The following is a 23,782-nucleotide window of genomic DNA, read 5'->3' as shown; positions in this document are numbered from 1 at the left end:
GTCACCCGAGCTGTGCTGCCTGGCCGGCGCTGCCGTCAGTGGGTGTGGGAAATCGGTCGCACAGGTGAGCTCTGGCTGGAAGGGCAGCGGAGGGCACCAGCTGCGTTTGCTGCCGACCTCACACCGCTGTTCCCAAGCTAGGCCTTACCCTGTGCTTTTCCAGTAACAAATTTCCCGGGATGTGTTAAGCATTTGTGATTTTGTTCTCACAGCTGTTTCCGAGGGCTTGACTTTGTGGTCTGAGTGATTTTTAATGCCATGTGGATCACTTCCAAGGTCTTTAAGCCACAGAAGCTGAAAGGAGGCTTTCCTGTTCCTCCCACCCTTAGCACGCTGTTGGTGAAGTTTGAATGTTGTGACTCGAAAGCACATCTCACTTGGGCTGTGGGTTTCACACAGGAGAGCGCAGTAGTGTAGCAAGGGAGGATGCTGGCAGATGGACGGGGTGGTGGTGTGGGAGGCCCTGGGTTTTGTGGTGAGGCCTGGGAGGCAGGATGAGCTGATGGCTGAATGTTATCCTGTGCCATTCTGGCTGTCCTTGCCATGCCCAGGTTTTTGGTCACAGGGTAACTCAGGCTGAAGGGATAGAATCATAGAATGGTTTGGGTTGGAAGGGACCTTAAAGATCATCCAGTTCCAACCCCCCTGCCATCAGCGGGGACACCTTCCACTAGACCAGGTTGCTCAAAGCCTCATCCAACCTGGCCTTGAACACTTCCAGGGAGGGGGCATCCACAACTTCTCTGGGCAACCTGTTCCAGTGTCTCACCACCCTCACAGTGAAGAACTTCTTCCTTATATCTAATCTAAACCTGCCTTCTTCCAGCTTAAACCCATTTCCCCTTGTTTTGTCATTAATTGTCCTTAGGAAAAGTCCTTCTCCAGCTTTCTTGTAGGCCCCCTTCAGGTACTGGGAGGCTGCTATAAGATCTCCCCGGAGCCTTCTCTTCTCCAGGCTGAACAGCCCCAACTCTTTCAGCCTGGATCTCATAGTCCAGGCTCCTGCTCACAGCAGGGACAGCTCTGAGATCAGATCAGGCTGTTCACAGCTTTTAACCAGTCTGTTCTCAAAAACCTACAAAGGTAGAAACTGCACAGCCTCTCTGAGCAGCCCATCTCCATCTCCTGGATGCTTTCTGCATAAGCACTGGGGCTGCTTTTCAGTTCCCTGAAGCAGTCTCTGCTCCAGGTTCCCCCAGCCTTTCCTCATAGGCAGGTGCTCCAGCCCCACCATCCCCGTGGTGCTTCCCTGAGCTCCCTCCAGCTCATCAATGTCTTTTCTGTGCTGGGAGGGCTAACAATTGGATGCAGTATTCCAGAAGCACTCTAATGAGTGCTGAGTAGAGCGGGATCCTCCCCTGGATCTGGCTCTGCCTCTGTTCTTACAGCCCAGCGTGCTTGCGGCCTCTTTGCTACCAGCATTTCTGTACTCCCGCGCTTGGTTTTTCCTCAGCAGGACCCCCAAAGCCCACAGAGCTGCTCCCCAGACAGGCACTGCCCAGTTTGCACTTGGGTTTCTTCCTTCATGAGTCCTCATCCTCATTTCACCTTCCTTCACCAAATTGTTCTGTTCTCTGCTCTTTGTATCAGTTTCCTTCTGCAGTTTACTTGTGCCCTGCCAGATGCCTGCAGGCCTCTTTTTCCCTTACTGACCCAATTTACTCTTCTTTTCCCCTTTGCATCAACTTGGGCAACTTGGACCCATCTGGAGGTCAGTCACTGTAAAAGACACAGGCCTACGGACACAGAAGAGATCTTAACTCAGAAGTGGCTACAAGGAAACTCCTGTTCAGCCTCTCAGCAGCATGCCCTGCAGAGATGGAACTGTTGGGAAATTGAGATGATAAATCCGTTTCTGTTGAACATGCACAAAGCTGTGTCCTCAAGTCCTGAAAAAAGCCCAGACTTGGAACAGATTTCTTGCATATAAAAAAGATTATCCAAAAGCTTTCAGAATTTAAAGCCTGTGCTCCAACGTCTAGAACTCACAGAAGAAAGCTAGCCCATTTTTTTAGTGTAACGAAATATATTTTTCTTTATCTGAGTGTTGGAAATAGATAAATGTTTTTCATCTGCAGTTATTAATTAAAAAACCTCGAGTTGGTGTATGCTGTGCAACTTTTTACTCAAAATGGTTAAGATTAGGGCAAAATTATGGGAAAATAAAATAAGATTCTTGTATTGAGAGATGCCTGGTGACCTTCAGAATGTTTATTACCAGCTTCTGCAAATCTGGTGATACTTATGCACAAATAAATAATTTTCCTATTAATTGGACTGTAGATGCTTTTTCATGGTGGGGTTTTTTTTAGGATTTTTTTTTTTCATTAAAGCTGTACTGCAGTCTGATTTTATGCATCAGAACAATCCCTCCGAAGCTAATGGGACTATTTGTATGCGTTGAAACCTACTTATTTTCATCTCTGTGACTGTGGTCTAATAGCTAGACCAACTTTGAATTGTTAACCTCTGACTATAGAGATACGACACATTTTCACTGAGTGATTTTGTTTAAAAAGGAAAAAGTTAGCTTTGGGGATGATGTGAGGAGCACAATGGATCATGAGGGTGCTGTCATAGGTTTTTATAATCCGTCTTATTTAAAAGGAACAACAAAAATGAGTAGAAGGTCACTCATTCCAGATTCGCTGTTACCTAGCAATGTGAAGCCTTATTGAGTTGTAGCTGACTGAATTATTTTATGCAAGATTTAGAAGACGTGGAAAGGTGACAGTATCAAGTATATACAGCGCTGGATTCTTGGGATTCAGCTCCAGTGCAGAAGTTAAGTGAGTTTCATCACTTAAGATCTAGCTCCTCAAGAAGACGTGTTTGATAGAATTTACTCATATGTAAGGTTGCTTACATGAATAAGTGCCTTAAATAACATATATTAGTATGTTTATTTGTATTTTAATACTGCATGTGAGATACAGCAGTAATGGCAGTTGACAGTGAAAGTTGCTCTGCTATTTTAATAGACCTTAGTAATGTGCAGTACTTGTGCTCCCTGAGTAAAATATGGGAATAACTAAACTAGCTGTTATCTGCTTTCTGTCCCAGCTAGAAAAAAATATTTGAGAAACTCTTTATGAGGCTCACAGTATAGCTGTTTGTACATGGTGAAAAATCCCCAGCTCTATGTGGAAATACCGAGTTTGTTTCAAATGAGCAGGTCACAACTAATTAGCTCAGCTGCCCTCATAGTTGTGCTGAAACAGCTGTTCTGCTTCTCAAGTCTAAGCCATCTCGCCCAGTGCTGGTTTTGGGAGGCACAGTACTGGGTTCTGCAGCTCTCTGTGGTTTCCAAAGGGTCAGTATTTAGGGTGGACTTTCCCCTGGCATCCTGTTCTCGTGGAAGACAGCTGACCATGAACCAATTAATGATGAAGAGCTGCGGTGGTATTTAACTAGCAGCTCGCACGGAGCACTAGCGTGTCTGCAGAGTCAGGCCAGGAACAACGCATGAGACAGAAAGAGGAGTGAGGTAAAACTCTGATTTTAATGTTTGATGAGCTACAGTATGGTTATGTCCAGAGGAGCAAGGTTTACTCAGTGTTACGGACTGCTTTTATAGCTGTAAAATGGCCTGAGGATCTGGGGTGAGTGGCAAACGCATTTCAGCTGTGCTAGTTAATCAGACTCTTGAAATGAATTCATAGGTAGACTTGTGTTTTGTTTTGGTTTTTTTAATTTTAAATTTGCTGTTGCATATGGACCCCCTGACCTTTAGAATTCAAAGTAGCAGCCAGCAAAATTCTACTATAATCTTTTATTTTGTGAAAGGAAAGCCAGATAGAGCCACGTGTGACTTTAACAGAACACATGACTTCAGGAAAAAGTTGATGTCAAACTTCAGGTACTTACTTTTCGTTAAAGGCGATGAGGCATTTCGTTTGCGCAGTCTGTGTGATTATGTGCCGTATTTTCTGGATGAACATCTCTTTGTATTCCTCTGAAACGTTATCTGAAAAAGCATCTTACAGTCCAGTCTGAACAACAGACCATTAAGGTATCTAAGAGGCTTTCTTTTAGATGTGCTGAAGGTAAATTTGTACTGCCTGTGCAAAAGTGTGGAGATGATTGTACTGTAAAGAAACTGCTGTAGGAGTTGTCAGTGATACTTCAACCTCAGTATAAAAGGAAAGAAAGAGATAAGGCAGTGGGCAGATGTTTCCTGCCAGCATGACTGTAGCAATGTTTGCTGTTACCACTTTCTGGTTGCTTGTTACCACCTCTCTGCTGGTGGTTATCGTCCACAGAGGTCTGCAGACACAGTGGATCCTATGCATTGCACTCTTACTGAAACATGTGATAATAATCATGCTCCGTGTCTTTATGTTTGCAGGGATAACTCTGAAAACATAAACTCTGTGTAAATCAATGCAGCAAGGTCTGTTGAAGCAATAGCTCCATGAGGTATGAACCCCCCTCTTTGTCTCAAACAAGGTCCTGTCAATACCTGGTCTGATTTAAGGTTACGTTGAAGAAATTCTTTCCCCTCGGGTGAGAGTGATGCGGGAAGGAGTTGGGTCTGTAAAGCTGTTGGCTGAGAAGGGCTCGCTAGCACCACATTGCTGCCAGATGTGTGAGATTTGCTGATTGAGTTGTTTTGTGATGAGTCATTGAAGTTAGAGTTTGAAATGGAAGATTTTGGCCAGTTCTGTTGTTCAGTGAAATGTGAGTAGCTGTCATTTTCCTCATCGGCTTTGAAAACACTTCTTGTATTTTATTTCTTATATGTGTGAAGCAGGATTTCTCAAGAGTTGTTGCCATTAAAGACAAGCATGTTGCTGGCTGAGTGTTGATAATGAACTATTTTTGCATCTGAGAAACTTCACACTGTGCCTAGAACCAATTAGCAACTCCAGACGGGCTCATTATCATCAATTTTACTATGTGAGTGATAATTTATAACACTTATTTGCAGCTGAAGTCCATTCTGAGATAGTTTTTTTGTGTACTGTATATTACGAAGATAAAGAGGAGTTTTGCCTGCATATATGTTTGCAAAGTGAGGAGAATCTTTTATTAGAGTCTGAGGATTTGGGGCAGAAAAGGATGAAAATAACATTCAATCAGAAAGACTTTAGAGCTTTTAATTTACATAGTGCACCTGTGAAGAGAAACTGTTACCTCTGAAGAAGTTGGGAATTTTTTTTAGTAGCAGTCTTTGGCAAGCACATTTCAACTCCTGTAGTCAGTAGAAACCATTCCTACTTCTCTTGGAATATGAGACTGTCAGTTTTCCTCTGTCAGGCACAAGCAGATCTCTTTGTCCAGCCTCTGACCATTCAATAAAAGCGTATGTGTTTGGTTTTTAAGTATGTTTTCCATTTGTGAATGTAAAATACAATTGACACTCACCTACTTCTTGTATTGTAATTAACGTTATATTGCTGTTTAAGGGCCTCACAGGAATTGGGGTGCCATGGTTCTAGCTGCTATGCAGATACAGAAGGCAATAATTTCTGCACTGAAGAGCCAGGGACTAGCTATTTAAATATAACTAAGCCAGGACTACTCTAGTGTTACTAATGCCTGGCAGGTAATTTTACTAAGCTCTTGGATGTGCAGTTGAGTGCTGAGGCTCCTTGCTGAGAGATTGGGCAATGAGTGAGACAGTCGGAGGATGAGATGAAAAACTGCTGTGGAGAGACGAGGCAAGATCTGACAGCTGGTGAGGAGTAAAGCTGGGCTCAGAACACGACTCTCTTGGGTCCCATTAAGTCTTGGATTTTCTGAAGAGAGATGGTTATGTTATGTTGGCTAATGGTCTATTTGCTATACAGTTTTGAGTTGTACACACAGTTCCTTAACTACCAGCTATTTACAACAGAGACACAATTACAGAACCTGAATTTTAAGATTGAGGATGACCAGATGATGTCAAATTACACAATTCTTATCTGTTACATGGTTGTACTCCTGCCATGACTTCAGTTATAGGTTAACACCTGTCTTGAACATGTTTTGTTACCTATTTCTGATGTTTTATCATCTTCCTTCCTTTGCTAATTCTTTTATAGCTCATGTACAAAGGCAAGAACTGCATTTGGAAAGGTCTTAATGCCTCTTGAATGGCTTGGCAGAATCAATAGTCCACAGCTTCTTTTTCATTGATCTTTTCCTGATGACCTGCTTACTGGTTTCTCAGTGCTGAGGTATCAGATAGTGTAAAAAGAGACCTGATCTATACACCAAAGGGCTTACCTTACCAGAAAGCTTAGTTGAGGAAAAAACCAGCAAACATACACTCAAAATGTGTTGGAAACCTTCCAGAGGTCACTCTGATAAGGTGTTATATGCAAGGCATAGCTGTAAAACAGGGCATGAAAAAAGTGGTGGTCTTACTTGTCCATGGGAAGCCCATTCCACCAAGAAGAGGAGGGTGACAGGAAGGTCATGAAGTGCTTGGTTTGTAGAGGTGTTGTGCGTAATCCAGGGAAGTGAGAATATAGAAGAGATACTGAGATACTGTCACAGTAATTACCCTGTCTTTATTTTTAATTAAAAACATCTGTCTGTTTTATAGTCCCAGTAACTGGGAGCTAATTGGAGAAAAATTCAGTGAAAGACAACAAAAAATCAGTGGAACTTTTCACATATTTGTATTTCCTTTTCCTACCATTTGTAGTTTCTTTTGCCAGACAATGTTCTCACTTGGTAATTTTCCAGTGATTTCAAGGTAGCTCTTTTCCTTGCTTCTCCCTTGCCTCTCTGCTCCATGAATTCTTCTCCATTGCTTTCTAAACCCTGATATATTTGATGAAAAGAAAGTGTTGGCAGTTTTCTAGTCCATAACCCCTTCAAGGTGATGTTCTAGTCATTTGGTTAGCTCTGCACAAATGCTCCCACTTCACAGATCTGGCTTTTCTGTAGTGTCTTGGCTGTGGCTCCAGAATCATTAAAGTTAGGTCACCCAGTGGTTAAAATTTGATCTGGGTCAGATGTGGGTATATGATCATATTTCTGCTGAACTAGTTAGAAAAATGTGAGTTTATGGGGCTTTTTTTTTTGTTCTGGAGACACAGACAACACCTGTTTAGAAGAAACCAACATTTTTATCTGGATTTATTTACTGTGATGTAAGGAGACTACGTGGTATAAAGTATTGCACTTAAAATCTTGTTCATGGGCAAAAAGGCAGCACATCTTTCTATAGCAATTTATATACAGTTAGTGTGAATGACAAATAAAGCAATAAAGTAAGTAAATAAATAAAGTAATAAATATACAGTTAGTGTAACTGAAATTTGGGAAATCTAATCATTATTACTTGAGATGCAATTATTACAGAAAAAGAAAGAGTAATAATGCAGTTAACTGTCACACATACAGATGTTGTTTCCTCCCCCTCTTCATGGTCTTACGCTCACCCCTCCCCTACTCCTCTGGGTTGCCAGTTTTATTCTGGTGATCGTGGGTGTTACAGCAAGTTGTCAGCATCTGCGAGTCCTTTGCTGGGAGAAGTATGAGGTTCATGTTGGTGGTTTCTTCTTTCCTTCCTGTAGGATCAACTGAGAGTCATTTTAGCATGTTTGGTAAAACAACTTTACACCTATCTCTTTCTTCATTAGTCTGCAATTCCACATTATATCTCATTTCTGCTATAGGTTTTGTTTTTATGGGTATTAGATATTATTTCTTTGTTCTGTTTGTTACCCCAAAAACCAGTTTTTCCCAGCCCCAGGTCTGCATTTCTTTAACTGACCATTGGTGAGTTGTTTTTAGCCATGGTCTCCAGTGCCAAGCCTGTGCCCCATCTCTTCTCGTCCCGTGTGTGTACTCCTCTATGCCACATGCTTTGTCTCCACTTCTCCAGGCCTCTTCTCTCATACCAGGCTATGTATTTCTCTACACAAAGTCATTACATTAGTGATAAATATCTCATTCAATACAGAATAACTGCTTGTTACTGCTATCTGTGCAAAACTGTGGTTAAATCTTACACAAACAAAAATAAAACAAAGTAGATAGAGGTGCCTGGCCAATTACAGAAGTCGCAGTCATGACTAAACCAAGTAAAGGCTGCAGGCAGGACAAGAAAAGCTCAGGCAAAACAGGAGTAACAAACCTTGGCCTAGAGGCCTTGAAAATTCACTCCAAAGCTTATGGTCTATGAAGAGCAATGCCAGTACTGAATGACAGGGGTAAGGGTTAACCCAACTATATTTTTGTGAACAAAATGTGACTGGTGGAGTGAGTATACATCTGGTCATTGCTTGGTGTTTTGTGAACAAACTGTTTGGTGGGGTTTTTTTGTTTGTTGGTTTGTTTTTTTTTCCCTCATGGCACAAAAACCACTGATATCTGAATTACTGAGCTCCTGAACCACAGCCTCATTCATACCTCTCGCCTTTAGTGAAAATAAAGCATTTGTGTTATATTTATCACTGTGTTAATAAATCCTATTGTTGATTTCGGTGATATCATTGCTATAAGATAGTGGTCTTCTCAAGGAGTGAGATTGCACTGATAGGTGGTGGGACTATGCTGTTTCAGCTAAATCTGCCCATGGATGAGCTGGAGCCTGTGAACAAGTTGGTTACATATGGCAGATTACAGGGGCTGTCTGGCTGCTGTGGAGAGCAGGTGCTGAAGGTAAGGGCAGGTCGCTGAAACCTGTAGTACCAGAGAGGAGCTGCTGAAGGATGACTGTCAAAATCAGTCATCAGAGTAGAGGTTGCATTAACCAGCAGCTGGGATACCTTTAACAAATCAAAACTGATCAGCATCTCATTTGTAGGCAAAACACCTCTGATAAATAAAAGAAAAATGTGGGATCTTCTGCTCTTGTTTTACCCAAGTTGACTTTTGGAGTAGGCTGTTCTTGAAAATTAAAGCTGACCCTCCAGTCTAAGAATGGGCATCCCACTTCTACACTGCATATGAGCCCCCACACCTCATGAGAGAGTGCTTCCCAAGCCTTTTAGCTCAAAGGTAGGGAAGCATGCTACCAGAATGGTCATTAAATGCTGAGGTTTGAAAAGAAATGTGGTGGGACATTTTGTGGATGTTCTCAGGACTGGCACCAGCAGAGCAGTCTTAGCCCTTCACTTGTTATGATCTGCTGGGGTACAGTTTCTGCTGATCACTGCTTTCTCCAGCACCATGGAGGGACATTTCTTGTCTTTTTTTGCTAAAATATATTCTGATTCTAGATTTCCACCATCTGCTTCTACCTTGCATAAAGAAAAATGCAGGCACCCTGGATGAGATTTATCCCATCTCACTGGACTGTCACAGATCTCTGCTACTCTCTGGGTTTCTTTTTGTAGATGATGGGGAAGGGTGAGCCATCTCTGTTTCCCTCTGGTGGCTGTATGGAAAGCCTACAGCGAATAATTCAGATGTGGCCACCTCTGCAGAATTTCCTCCCAGTCATTGTGGTGGGGGCATTGAGTGTAGGTTGTTCTCTGCTTCAAAAAAAGGAAGGAGCTATTTCCCAACTCATGTTATTGCTCTTTTTTTTTCATATTAACTAAATCTTTTGGCAGCTGAGGAGAAAGCAGAAATAAGTAGTCTGGTTTCCTAAGCCTGTTTCTTCATGTACGTGTGTGTATCTGTCTAGTTTGTCCCCTAATAGTTTTTGTAACATTTGGACAATTTTAACCATGTTTTACAAGAGGAGTTAAAGTAATAACTTATGTCACGTTTTACATTTAAATAAAGATGGACATGGGAAGGGAGGCTGTGTCAGGTTTTCCATTACGGAAAAAACTTGTTCCTTTTTCAACATAAGAGAATACCTAGATGAGAAAGATGGCACGAATATGCGCGGATTCTCTTGGACAAGGCGTTTCTCAAGCTGCAGATATATTCTCTGTCTCTGGTTTTTGCATTTCCTTCTTTCCTGGGCTTTCTCTGGTGGCTGGAAAAGGCTGCATCAGTTGAAAACAAAAAGCAAATACAAACTTCTCTGCCACAAGACACTCATCTTTTGGAAACCAGGGCAGGATCTAGTTCAGATTGCCATAACTCAATGTGAAGTAGGTATCTAAAACTTCCCTCAGCAGAGTCAGTACACTCCACAAGTTGAACAAAGGTGTAGTTGAATTGTCTTTTAGGCTCCATTGCCTGGGTTTCCATTGACTGAGTGGGAGCACAGACACCTGTGGTATCCACCATCGAGAGCTGGACCATCCAGACCTCATTGATCCTACTCCTCTTTGAGTTACTTTGTTTTTTGTGTACACTGGTTTCTGCTTGAGGAAGCAGAAGTGGCAGGAGGAAGGTTGCCCAGAGAAGCTGTGGCTGCCCCCTCCCTGGAAGTGTTTAAGGCCAGGTTGGACGAGGCTTTGAGCAACCTGGTCTAGTGGAAGCAACTGTCCCTGCTGATGGCAGGGGGGTTGGAACCAGATGACCTTTTAAGGTCCCTTCCAACCCAAACCATTCTATGGTTCTGTGAAGTGGCTGTGCGTGATCTTAGAAGGTTAGCCCTCATTTTGGATGCATGAGAACTGATGTACATCAAATCTTCAGGTGAGCTTGCAAACTTTGTCTGCCTCCTTTCATTTGGAAAAATTTGAAAGACCTTAAAAGGTTTTCAACATGCACCCTACAACTGGGGTTGTAGTGGGGTGAATGAGTGTGTAGAGCCCTTTGACTAATCTGGACCATACAGAAATCAATGGCTGCTGAGCACTTTGGAAACTGGGCTTTGTATTTAGACAATAAATGGATCTGAGTTTGTGGGGAAACCTGGTCCCAGGTATGAGTGTTGAACCTGGAGACTTTGAGTGATGGACCACAATCTTCAGAGCTGCTGGGCTCTATGGAGGTTTTGACAAGATACAGGTGCTCAGTGTTTCTGAAAACATTCTGTGTTGTCTTTGCTTGAATGTCTGGATATAAAGCCCCCAAATTCTTGAATACTTGACTCACTTTAGCCTTGAGACTCTGCTAGGGACCAGTTTTGTGCAGGGGTTGGGCTGCTGACGGTACATAGTTGTTCCCAGTCCTTTTTTGAGCCGAATCTGGCAGAACACGCAGCTGCATAGTGTGTGTGGAAGTTTATCCAGTTGCTACACCACGTCAGTTTTGCTAGGTGATACAAGACTCTCCAGATTGGCTGTATTTATGTATTCTTTCTTCCTTCTTTTGATTATTCCCAGTATGGAACAACTAATTAAAGTGATGAGTAAATCACTTGTATTTTTAATTCCTGTGGGTGTTCGGTTTATTGGGATGAGGGTGTTATGTGACGTGTGTCTGAAAGAAAATCAGAACATCTAACAATACATGTTCTAACTAAGGTGGGTTTTTTTTAAATAGGGAAATAGGTAGGAATCTAAAGAAAAATTGAGACAGCACATGAACTGTGGGAAGTATACATATATTCGATTAAACTATATGTAACCGTATCTTAGCATGTAACTGGAAATTAAGGCACTGCCAGAACACAATTAGTAAAAGAGAAGTTATATCTGTCTTTTTTTTAATCCAGTTCTCATTTCTGTCCTAAGGTGAGTACTTACTAGTGTAGGTGTTACTTCTGTTTCTTTCCTTGATCAAGTTAATAGGTTTCTTAAAAAACAAACAAACAAAACCAACGAAAACCCAAGCAATAAAAGATTTGCTCTCTTGTGTTGGTTTCCATTTTTTCTGCTTCTCCTTGCTCTTAGACTCTGGAGTTATTGCAGCTTGTCATGGGACTGTCTGAATTTGCATCAAAATCCTGATAATTTTTTACTTGTATGTTTTTCTCTGGCTTAGTGTATTTTTAAAGGAAGGGGGTGGAAGTTTATGTGGTAAATATAAATATTGGTAAACAGCAAGAGTGGTTTTGAATGGTATGTAGGATTTCTGTAGTGACTTGTGTCTGCATTCAAAGTGCCTGTGGAGACAGCTAGATGCTGCCAGCCCTCTTTCTCCTGTGGGGTGCAGTGATGAATCCGCGGTTGCTCTGATGTAGAAGATAGAGGCATCACCCAGGTCTCTTACTTCTCTGCCACAAAATGTCCCGAGCCCTGGAATCTGCTTCTTCCACAGGTAGGGCTAAGAGACACGAGTGGCCTTGTAGCACCAGGAAACACTTGTATTTGGATTCTCGAGTTGCCTTTTTGCTAAAGGCAGTCGTGGTGCCTGGAGAGCCCCGTGGCTGTGGCCTGCCCAAGCTGCTGCCTGGGCTGTTCGGAGGAGAAAGTTACAAGTCAGGACGTGTGCTGATTTGTCACGGCCCGAAAGATCACTTGCCAGACATCCCGTCAATCAGTGGTCTCCCTGATGGCTTCCCCCCTGCCACTGCAGTACTTCTTCAGCCATCTGAAACCCCTGAGGTGCTGGAACTTCTCTTCCTCAGTCGTGTTTTTTTGACTTAGAAATACTGTGTTCTCGAGAGGATCTTACTCACTTTTAGTTCAGTCCTGCCTACTGCAGCATCTTATATCTGGAAACAAAGGCTTTAGCTCATGCTGAACAACCCCAAATGATCCCAAAAAGCACAAGAGTAACCTGACGTCCAGGAAGGTCTAGAGAGGAGCAGGTGGGAGCACTGTTCTAGCAGGCAGCCTTGTTTGTGTTGACAGGAAGCAGGGTTGTGTTTTGAACCCTTCTTCACCTTATAGTCTTAATTTATTTTCAACGCTAAGGGTCTGTCCTGGTGATTGGAAACCCCAAAGCTTTGCAGCACAGGCCCTAGGGCAGAGCCAGAAGGACTGGGCTGCCTTTCCATCATGTCTCACCTGGAGGAGGTGGGTTGCTTGCCTTGCCCACCGCTTACAGCCCTGTCTGCTAATGCTGCAAGCAAAGGTGCGCTAGTGGTGGATTTTGCCAGGCAAACATTTCCATTAGGAGCTGGAATCAGACCAAAGTACTGGATTATCAGCCTGCTTTCAGGAGGTATTAACTAATTTTGGACTTTCTAGATATGGGCTGAAACAGATGTTAAATGTCATTTCCCAGCAGAAGTCTAACAACTTCTTGAAAAATACATTTTATTATTATTAGTTTCTTTCTTCTGCTTTCATCCTTGTAGCTGAGCACCATCCCATACCAGCCTGGAGCTTATTAGAAACTTACCTCCCCTGTTGTTCCTGGACACAGATAATTCTGTAGTTATCTTCCACGTGCTGATCAGAGGATATCGGTGCTGATAGCTGCTGGTCTTCCTGTTTTTTACCTTCTGGATTGTTTGACTCACGAGAGCATGATGCTGTGGGCTGCTCACTGCTATTAATGACGTGCTGCATGTTGGTTTGTCTTTGGGTGTTGACTTTCTATTCTTGGAATCTTGCAAATATTTTAAACAATCAGCCTATTGTTTAGCAAGTGCTCTACACACACTGTAAGCCTTTTGTGAATTTCTGTTTTTAAAAAAATAATGAAAGAATGACTAATGGAGCACGAACAGTGCTTGCGACACTAGTCCATTGTGTAACTATTGAGAGCAGAATTTGCATTCCTAGAAAAGCTTGTTCACGGTCAAAATATAGGACATTCTCTGTATGGCTCATGGGAAAACATGTACTATATATTCAGCTCAGGATGCTACTTAAAAGGATCAACTTTTAAAGAAAATGTCATTTTCCTCCCTTGGAACATTGAAGTTGGACTGAGACCCGGCTTTGCTTGGCAACAGAAGTGAATCTCTTTCATTCAGGCAAGTGGCGTGGGGGGCTATTTTAGGTCTGTCACACACATGCACAATGATTTGTTTGCTGAAATGGCTTCTTTTTAAGATGTTGTTAAGCTCTGACATTGCCAGCCCTTCTGAATGGAGGGGGGACATTATTATATTATATAACTGTCTCCTCCTCTGAGTGCCAGAGGAAGCCCAGTGGTTGGTGCTTTTCTTTCCTTCAAAAGCATATTTGTTTATGGCTTTTTTTTTTTTCCCCTTCCTTCTGAGATTGTTACAGGTCAAGCAGAGGTTAAAGTGGGTTTTTAAAATGTTTAGATAGATTTTGATTTCCATGTACTTCCAAAATGTCTGTCCTGTGTGTACCTAAAAAGAGAGTGAGGGGTGTTCTGGGAGGATGAGGGTGTGTCTCATATATGCTGTAAGTAGTTTCTTTTGGTACCTGTTGTCTCAGTAGAACAAGCCTGGTTTCTGTTTCACTGTGAACAATTCTTATCAAGTCACTGCTTGCTGGAGACACCGCTCCCTTGTCCGTCCATGTAAGCTCTTTGGGAGAGGGGTTGCCCGTTATTATGGGCCGAGCACTGCAGGATTCCTGTCCTGGGAGAGATGGTGTTAAAACACTGAAACTTCATTTACAGCAGCAAACCCTGTTACAGCCCCAGGGGGAAGTGGAAGCCAGTGCAGAGCCACAGCTCCTGCAGCAGGGACCTGCTTCGGTGGGATGCCAGCCGTGCTCTCGAGTGCTTACCCAAAGAGAGACATACGAGGGACTTCTGAGTACCCTTAGGTGTATGTATATACACACAGATAAGGTCTGTGGGCACCACTTAGCCTTAGCATAGATCCACAGAGAGCTGCTGTAAATGGGAGAGCCTGGTGTGGGCAGCAGCTGGATTTCTCAGGCCAGTTCAGCCAGTTCTAGCCAGGACAAAGTCATATTCATGGAGAACAAGCACTGGTTTGTCTCCCTCTCCTCTGATGTGACCCAAAAGGTTTTTCAGTATTTCTTTTTCCTTCTCTGAAAGAAACAGGAGTGTTGAAAGTATTGAGGAGGGAGAGTTGTTGGCTTGAGTTTGGGAAGTGAGCGGGGTGTGCTCAATACCTCTGTGTCATTATGCTTTTAAGAGAAGTGCCCAAGTGCTGCAGGTGTATTCGTGGCTTTGCTGTAAATTTGAATCAATTGGATCCTGCTCTCTTGGCATCTGAAGCTTTCAAATTAAATTGTATTTGCCACTAGTCATCATTAATTTGCAGTTTTCACCAGGATTAATTTTTAGGAATGTACATAATGAGAAACTTTTACAAAAACAGGAAGAGAGGAAATGGAAATTTGTCCTCTGCAGTGTTTTTCTCATTTATGATCTCTGTGACTGAAACTGTATCGCCCAGTGGTGCATTTTATCACCTGTTTTCCATGTGAGTTCAGTGGTTATTGAAACAAAACGTTCAGCTTGATACAGAAGAAATGATGTGAGCAGCTCACGGCAATTAATGTCTGAGTAATTGGCACACCTCTGCAAGCCATGAAGCAGCTACTTGTTGTACTGGCAGGGCAGGAACATTCATAAAGAAGGTGCTGGAGAGCTGACTTGATAGATCATCACTGACTGCGTTTTGCTTGTGTTATTTATAGGAGTGAGCCAGGTCGGTATTTTAAGATGTTGGTACAAAAAATAGGTGTCCTCGAGCCCTATGTATGTGCTGTAAGGAGAAATGCCATGTTATCCAGAGATGTGTTTTCCTCCCATCCCATCAGTTTTTTGCAGGGTTCTGGGTGTTAAACTCAGACACAGGTTCCCAGTCATTGATTTTTTTTTTTCCCTCCCTTTGTCATTTTTGAGCAAGGCAAAAGTCTCTTCCTCAGTTTTCAAAATCTGAACAAGTGTCTTTAGAAATTAAGAGTAGTTTCTCAGGGAGTTGCTACCCATAGAATCAGAGTATTTTGAATTGGAAGGGACCTTTAAAGATCATCTAGTCCATCTAGACATCTTTTACTAGATCAGGTGGCTCAAAGCCTCTTTCAGCCTCTGACCTTGAACACTTTTAATGATGGAGCATCCTCAGCTGCTCTGGGCAACCTGTTCCGCTGTCTCACTGCCCTCGTCGTAGCCAGTCCCTTTCTGCATCGGATTGTTTCTTATTTTTAGCAAGGCCTGTATGTGTATACTTTTTATGTTCTTGCTGAACAGAAGTATAGTAGAAGGAATATATGTCTGTGTTTTTTATGTACTTGCGAACAGAAAGAGGCAGAGCTTTAAGATGCCTGTTTGGAAATTACTGTTCTCAGCAATTAGAAGCTGGGATAGTTTAGCTGGACCATTACTTAAAGTAATGTCATGGCCTTTGTCTCAGGTTTTGACAGAAGTTGTTGTAAAGTTTTATGTGATAGCTGAAATTGTTTGTTGTAACTTTCTTCTTGTGTCGCATGGCTAAGAGAAGAGGTTGTGTGGTGTGGTTGTCCTCAGGCTGACGTTCACAGAAAGCTCTTCGTAGAGATCTCCTAGGAGTTTTCCTTCCTGTGGAGGGTGAGGACAGGGAAGGAAAATATCCTCTTTTTTTTGGAGTACAAAGAATGTTGTGTTAAATTTCCTACAATAGAGGTAGGGACACAGGGAGGAGAACTCAGTCCTGCATAAATGGTGCATTTCTCTGCATCAGGTGAAAGCTGTAGGGCTTCACAGTTTGATTTCATAGAATCATAGAATGGTTTGGGTTGGAAGGGACCTTAAAGATCATCTGGTTCCAACCCCCCGGCCATCGGCGGGGACCCCTTCCACTAGACCAGGTTGCTCAAAGCCTCATCCAACCTGGCCTTGAACACTTCCAGGGAGGGGGCATCCACAACTTCTCTGGGCAACCTGTTCCAGTGTCTCACCACCCTCACAAGAAATAATTTCTTCCTAATATCTCATCTAAAACTACCCTCTGCCAGTTTATAACCATTACCCCTTGTTCTGTCACTCCCTGCCCTTGTAAAAAGTCCCTCCCCAGCTTTCTTGTAGCCCCTTCAGGTATTGGAAGGCCGCTATAAGGTCTCCCCAGAGCCTTCTCTTCTCCAGGCTGAACAGCCCCAACTCTCTCAACCTGTCCTCATAGGAGAGGTGCTCCAGCCTTGTGGCCAACTCTGGACTTGTTCTAACAGGTCCATGTCCTTGTGTTGGGGGCTCCAGAACCGGACACAGTACTCCAGATGGGATATCACCAGAGCGGAGTAGAGGGGCAGAATCACCTCCCTTGACCTGCTGGACACGCTTCTCTTGATGCAGCCCAGGATACGGTTATTGGTCTCTGGGCTGCAAGCACACATTGCCGGCTCATGTTGAGTTTCTCATCCACCAGCACCCCGAAGTCCTTCTCCTAAGGGCTGCTCTCAATCCATTCTCCCACCATCCTGTATTTGTGTTTGGGGTTGCCCTGACCCAGGTGCAGGACCTTGCACTTGGCCTTGTTGAACTTCCTGAGGTTTGCATGGGCCCACCTCTCAAGCCTGTCAAGGTCCCTGTGGATGGCACTTCCTTTGCGTCTCTGTGCTTACCCTCTACCTGACCTGAGTTCACTGTCTCACCCTCAGACCCTCATGTGGTCAGTTTGCCATCTTCAGAAGTTGTACTTGAGTTTTCTCTTTCCAGGGAAAATTGTTGTTTATCTGCTCTAGGAAAGCAATAACTTCATGTTCAAGCTCTTTCCGTAAGAGTTGGCAAAACAAATGTCATTACAAGTTCTTAATTCTTTTCTTTGCCTTTCTTATACACCATGTTTTTTTAGATTGCAGGGTCGTGAGGGTAGCGATTATCTCGGGTGGCTTTGGCAGATGCCATTTAATGGCCTTTTTGAAGTGATTTAAGACTTTATCACTGCTTTTCCCCAAAAATATATCCCATGCACCTTCACAGTTTACCAGGGTGAGTTTGCCTGTCTCAGACACTGCTGTTTGCCGCTTCTTTACAAGCTCCTTTGTTGACAGCTTAAGCTAAGCACACAGGCATACCTTCAGTTCTGCTACGGATGCAGTAATACCTTTCAGTTGCCTGAACAAGAATCACCAGAGGGCATCTGTCTGAGTCTGAATTATATTTAAAAATCATCTGGCATGTTTTGGAATAGTTCTAATAACAACAATGAACCCTTTATTAGGAGTTGAGTCATCATGGTTGGTTTCCATTGTAGTTCTCTTGCATATGTGTATTCCATATAGCCAAGGGGTTAATACTGTGTGCAGATTCTGTACAAGACCATTGTGATGACAGCCCTCATTTGGACTCATTTATCATTCAAAATCTGGCCATAAGAAATACATTTAAATAATAAAAATAATTACTAAGGTGAAAGACATACATCTGTGTTAATTGCATCCTAAACCTGTTTCCCACTTCTGCATGGGGAGGGCGGGAGGAAGGAGATGGCAGTCACAGGGTAAGGTGCTTTCCCTGGAGGTGTTTTTGAACTGTTGGAACTCTTTTGGCACTCACCACCGACATCCAGGAGTGGGATGGGCCTGCCTGGGCCTGAAGTGTGGCAAGAGAAGTGCTCCAGGAGTTCCTTGGTCTTCACAGGTTCCTCACGGGAACATCTGCACTCACTTTTTTTCCTGTAGGAAGAGCTCAGAGTATTTTCTGAACCTGAGTATATGCCGTTTCCTAGAACCTTAGTGAGGTTCAGAGTTAATATCATTATTTTGTGTGTTTATTAAGTTGTATTGAACCAGACCTTCAGCTAGCAGTGACTGGCACAGCTCCAGTGATTTTTAACCCTTGCTGTAATCTGGCCAAGCCTATCTGTGTTCTCAAGTGTTTGTCACGTGCCCCCAACCCCAGCAGTTATGTCTGACTGTTGTGCCCTTGCCATCACTCAGGTTTGCTCTGTGTTGTCTTACTGGTGGAACACAGGTGTTGGGGATGTGTCCCTGCGAGAACAGAGCATCCTCGGTGGGGTCCTCAGCATTTTAGAATGACACCAGAAGTACCCTGTCCTGCTGCCAAAAGTACTGTAGGAAGCAGCTTTAACTTGACATTGGCAGAAGCTGGGAAAATGTGCAGGAGCCATGACAGGAGCAGCAGTAAATGATTTGCCCAAGACAATGCAGAAGGGCTGGTGGCAAAGTGTGGAGGGAGCTCTGCTCTCCTCGCTCTGAGTTTGTGTGTCAGCCCCAGGGCTCTCTCCCCCTTCCCCCACCCAAAGGCAAATGAAACTGCGTGGTTTGAGGATCTTTCTTTTTGCATTGGCAGCAGAGGAGAGCTCGAGATTAACTGAACCACTGAAGCTAATAAACTTCTCATGTGCATGCAGGGACATCAGTTTAATTAGTTTGCAAAGTGGCGGAGCCGGAGCCACGCAACTGCCTGACGACGATAAGAGGAGGGAGCCGCAAGCCAGCGGCGTTTCGGTTGTCTGCTCCTTCGTTCCGTCTCGGCTCCCTATAAATGATGGATGAGGAGAAGACAGGCAGCGAGCCAGACAGATGCAGCCTGTGTGTACTGTGCAGAGCTGTGTAACCCAAGCGGTGGGGTTTGCTGTGTGCCCAGGCAGCGCTTCCCAAAAGCTCGCGTGGCTGTTGCTGGAGGGAGATTTCACCGGTGGCTTCTGTGGGAGCAGAGGGACACTTATGTGGGGAGCTCTTGAAAATCCACTTCTAAAATGCAAATGCTTTCCTTCCTTAAAACCCACTTGAAACCAAGCGTGATCAACAACCACAAAACACTTTCGCAGCTCAGACATGCTGTGGATTATGGTTCTCCTCTTTTTTTTTTTTAGCCCTGCATGAAGCACTTTGCCCCTCAGCCTGCCGAAGTGAAATTAATTAACAATTCATAAAAATCTTTGGTCTACAATGATGAGATGATTGCTGCTTGTGTATTAGGTAGGCACTGGGAATGTACCAGGGCAGACAAGTTGTGTAAGCAGAAAAACTGGTGAAATTTAGATCCTTTTGTTAGCACTGTCCCTCTCTGGGAGCTGTTAAGAGCAGGTTCAACAGACTGGTTTTGGAAGTTGTTTGGGTGTAGCTTGTCCTGGCTTGGGGGCAGAGAGACTAGTACACTGCATTAAACCTTCCCAGCCTTTCCAGCTCTCTTTTCTGTGACTAAAGGATGTGAAATTCTTGATGCAAATGTTTCTATGTGTAGGTTACTGTGCTCAGTGATTTAGGGATGGTCGCTCAGCGAGCACGGTGTCCTGCGTGGGGCACATGGGCCAGGTTAGCTGCTAGTGTGCCCCTTGCTTGTTTATTTACACCTGTGCTCAATGATGTGTAAATGCTGCTGAGTTGCTGACCTGTAAAATACATTTAAATACACAAAACTCTGGGCCCTGAAAGGGGAGGAAGCTAGAGGCTTCCAGAGGCTTCTGGAGGCTTCTGCTGAGCCTCTGGCTCCCCCGGCTGGAGCCGGCACCGGGGAAGGCACCAGGGGACCCAGGGACAGGGTCAGAGTTGTCACCCAGTAGTAAAGGCATCTGCAGTATCTGCTTGCTCTTTGCTGATAACTTTAAGTACCATCTCCTGGATTGCTGTACAGTAAACTGGTGCTGCTTTGTGGAATGATTAAATTGTGATTTTTTAAAATTTTTTTTTTAAACATGCTTTTAAAAATCAAATTAATTAAACAGTTGCAAACATGAGAGTGAACGCTTGGAAGATGAAGGCTAATCATGCAGAAACCAGGCTGAAAGGAGTTTCAGGGAAAGGCATCCAGGAGTCTGAGCTTTGTTTAAGTGAAGTAATGTAAAAATGTGGTTTAGTGCTAAGCCTAATTTAGCATGCCTGCAGGCTGCTGTGCACAGAAGTGCTCTCAGCCTTCCTCATCATCTCCAGATACAAATTCCCTCCCACTCCATGTGCTGTATCTGATGATTTATACAGCCATGTAATGAATCCAATAAGCCCTGTTATCCAACAGAAGACTCTTTTCATGTTTATTAATAGTTAACTGCCCTGGCAGATCAGCAGATTGAACTGTGCATCCCGTGATGCTTGTCCAGCGCAGGGGAGGTGGCAGCGGTGTGCAGCCCAGGTTGAGAGGAGGAGGAGGAGGAGGAAGAGAGGGGAACACGAGCAGCCCATTCAGCAGCAGCGTACACTTCATATCAATTTTGTTGTAATGCGAAACTGTACACAAGTTCCATGTATGTGAGAGGTCCTTTGGTCCGTAAGAACAGGAGGCTTTGCAGATTCAGTTCTGGTTATTTTCGTGTAAGATTTTTTTCTCTGCCTGGCACGGAGACTGGCGCCGCTGCAGCATGAGGAGCGTTGTGTGCACCAGTGCCACTGTACATCTGAAATTACGTGAGTTTACCTGGCAACACCGCAGGAGCTGAGCAGGTTGGAAAGCTGAGTGATTAGCTGTTGAACCATGTACAACAAGTGCATTCAGTGGAGTTGTGCTATTTGATTGGCATACCAGCATCACTTATTTTAAATAATTTTTTACTGTTCCCAAAGGTTCTATTTCCATGTTTATACTTTGTAGGGTGAAAGAGTTGCCAATACTCTTTAATCCTCGGAGAGAAAGGAGTAATTCCCAGCAAAGCACAATTTTGCTGTAGTCTTTCATGTTCTTAACACTGCCTGTGCAATACTTTGCCAAATTCTGAAGAATAGAAATAAAAATGGAACATTTTGGCCTTTTGGTGGCTGTTTACCAGCAACAAAACAATTTTCAGATAATTAATTAACAGGTCTCCATGCTCTTTGGAAGCTCAGATGTAGCTGTCTCTAGGTTGTCACATGTCTAATTAATAGAAGTAATAATGGTCATACTCCTGCTGGTATTCTGCTCTGGCCAAGGCTGGGCTTGCAAGCCTGATAGCTGATCCTTAGAAGTGTTTTACACCTAGGTCAGACCTTTCCGGGGTCAGTAAGAGTGTGGGAATTAATTGGTGTAGGCAGCATTCGGGGCTGTACTGTGGCTTCAGGGAGTAACGTTGTACCACGGTGGGACTTTCATCTTGGGTTTTAAGAGCATTATTATCAAATGCTAATTTTAAGCAATTGTGGTCACAGCACAAAAATGCTATAAAATAAGATCATTTTAATTGCTTACAACTGTACTAGAAAAACAGTATAGAAAATGAAAATAACTGTTTTGCTTTGCTGTTTCACAAATCATACTTCATAGCACCAGAGAGGTATGCAGAGAGTCTTTTTAATTGTCCTGAGGGTTGTACTTATACCAGAAGGAGGAAAGTTATGTGTGATGGAAAGAGCTTTTATTCTGAGTTTCTTCCACCGTTGTAAAGCTGTGGTTGGAGTTGTGCTGGCGTGTGTTCAGGATCCTGTCTGTTTTCAGCCCCTTGCAGCGCACTAATATCTCCCATCTGAAAGCCAGAAATGGAGGCCCTTCCCTTCTGTGATTTAGGGTTTGATCAAGTGTGTGATCGTGATAACGCTGGCTCATTCTGAGCTGAAATTTGGTAATGAATTACGTGTGCTTTGGTAATCCATGACAACAGGGAGTAAAGCAGGTTCTCTTAAACCACTGCTGAGGTGAATATCTGAACACGGAAAGGGGGGAAATAGTGAAAAATGCCTGATGCGGCTGTAAGCGAGTGGCTGTGCTCGTTGGCTTTTGAGCAGTCTCGAGCGTGGTTTTGATATGCTGTGGTGTTTCTCTTTATAGTGCTTCCACTTCACACTCGGACCATTCTGCTCACACCAAATCTGCTTCTGCTATATCGTCTGACTCGGTCTCCATCTCAGCAGACAACTTCTCTCCGGATTTAAGGGTATGTATGTATGGTCTTGAAAAAGAAAAAGAAATATATATCGTGGCCTCCTTTAGAGGACGTCTCTAGCTCCTGTGAGTTTGGATATGGTAAAGTCATGTCAGCTTTCAGGTTGATGCCAAATTTTATGTAGCCAAAGCATGAGAGACCTCAAAGTCAAAACAGGTGAAATTAAAGTTTAATCTCTACTATATTATTTTCTTATTTATAAAGTTGTTTAATCTTCAAAAAGCTGACTCTGCAACCCACACTTGGAGATGAATTTTCAAAGGAAATCCATTTTCCTGTAGGTGCTTTAAGCAAGTGAAATCCTCAACCTGCCAGCTGTATATCCTTTTTTTTTTTCTGTTGTGTGTATATATGAGATGTCCTCTCTTGAGAACTCCCGCTTATTTGTAAACACTGAGTCCTTGGAAGTATCTTATTTCAGAGGAAGATTGCTATCTTCAAGCTCATGAAAATAATCTTCTGTCACAATAAATTGCTCTGACATAAAAAGGTCCAAACAAGGCTCTTTTAAGTCTGTTATTGGATTAGTTAACTATAAATTAAACATTCTAGTTCAGTTTCACAGGAGTTTTGAAAGTATTTGTACGTTCCTCTTATGAAATCAAGGGGTTTGCTGATACACCTTTGCTTAAAAAAAAAATCTCTGAGTATAAAACTGTTAATATTGGTACATCCTAGTAATGACTTTTAGCATTTCTCAGCTGTGGTTGAGCATCTTTGTAAAATCTAAACACAGTAAAATTGCATAAAAATGCAATTTTAAATGCAGAACTAATTCCTTTGACAGCCATGGTAATTTTTTTGTCCCATGAATGTTGTCTCAGTAGTCCATAATTAATAACAGAAAGGCCACCTATTCATAAATGGCAAGAACATGGATGTTTCTTTCTAAAGGCAGGTTATTAGCCAATCTTAAGGTAAAATATGGAAATTAATCAGTAGTTCATGTGTATTCTATTATTAGTTTACGCCTTTTACCTATGAATGCAAAAAGTAATATTCAGAACATGTCTGGGTAAAGAAGTTTGTAATATGTCTGAAGCTTTTCCCGTGTGAAGCTGGGGTGTTCAGTTACTCCAACATACAGAAAACACAGTTTTTAGGCTGAAGCTGTGATTCATTGATGTGAATATCCATAAGATTGCAAATTCTGCTACAGCTGTAATTGTATAATATTATAAAAGAATATTCACACAAACTTATTTTATTTATTTATATTTTTTTACTGAAGTTTGGATAAGTGGGTTTCTTTTTCCAGTTTGGATGCACAATTCCACTGCCTTTTTGGTTTTTGTGACACTTGGGCATTACCTTTAGGGCTTGTCTGGTTCCTCATCCAACAGGGCCTCTGTACACACTAGCAATCAAAACCAGTGTCTGCAGAGGAACGTTCCCTTAGCTGCATGACAGATTTTTTGGGCAGAAGATGCACATGTAGTGTTTACTGGAGATGGCTGGAAACCCATAACC

General features: G+C 43.0%; 1 protein-coding gene across 1 annotated transcript in view; it reads left to right on the top strand.

The window, feature by feature from the left end:
* The first annotated feature begins 3,504 nt into the window (after positions 1-3,504).
* Positions 3,505-23,782, top strand: part of MTMR2 (myotubularin related protein 2) — a 60,727-nt gene continuing 40,449 nt past the window's right edge. The window contains exons 1-2 of the mRNA XM_010165902.2: positions 3,505-3,602; positions 22,198-22,303. Coding sequence (XP_010164204.2) covers positions 3,505-3,602; positions 22,198-22,303 — 204 coding nt within the window. The remainder of the gene's footprint in view (positions 3,603-22,197; positions 22,304-23,782) is intronic.

This window comes from Antrostomus carolinensis, unplaced genomic scaffold, assembly GCF_000700745.2.
Source record: "Antrostomus carolinensis isolate BGI_N321 unplaced genomic scaffold, ASM70074v2 scaffold13434, whole genome shotgun sequence".
NCBI classification, from domain to species: Eukaryota; Metazoa; Chordata; class Aves; order Caprimulgiformes; family Caprimulgidae; genus Antrostomus; species Antrostomus carolinensis.
This window is presented reverse-complemented; position numbering and strand designations above follow the sequence as displayed.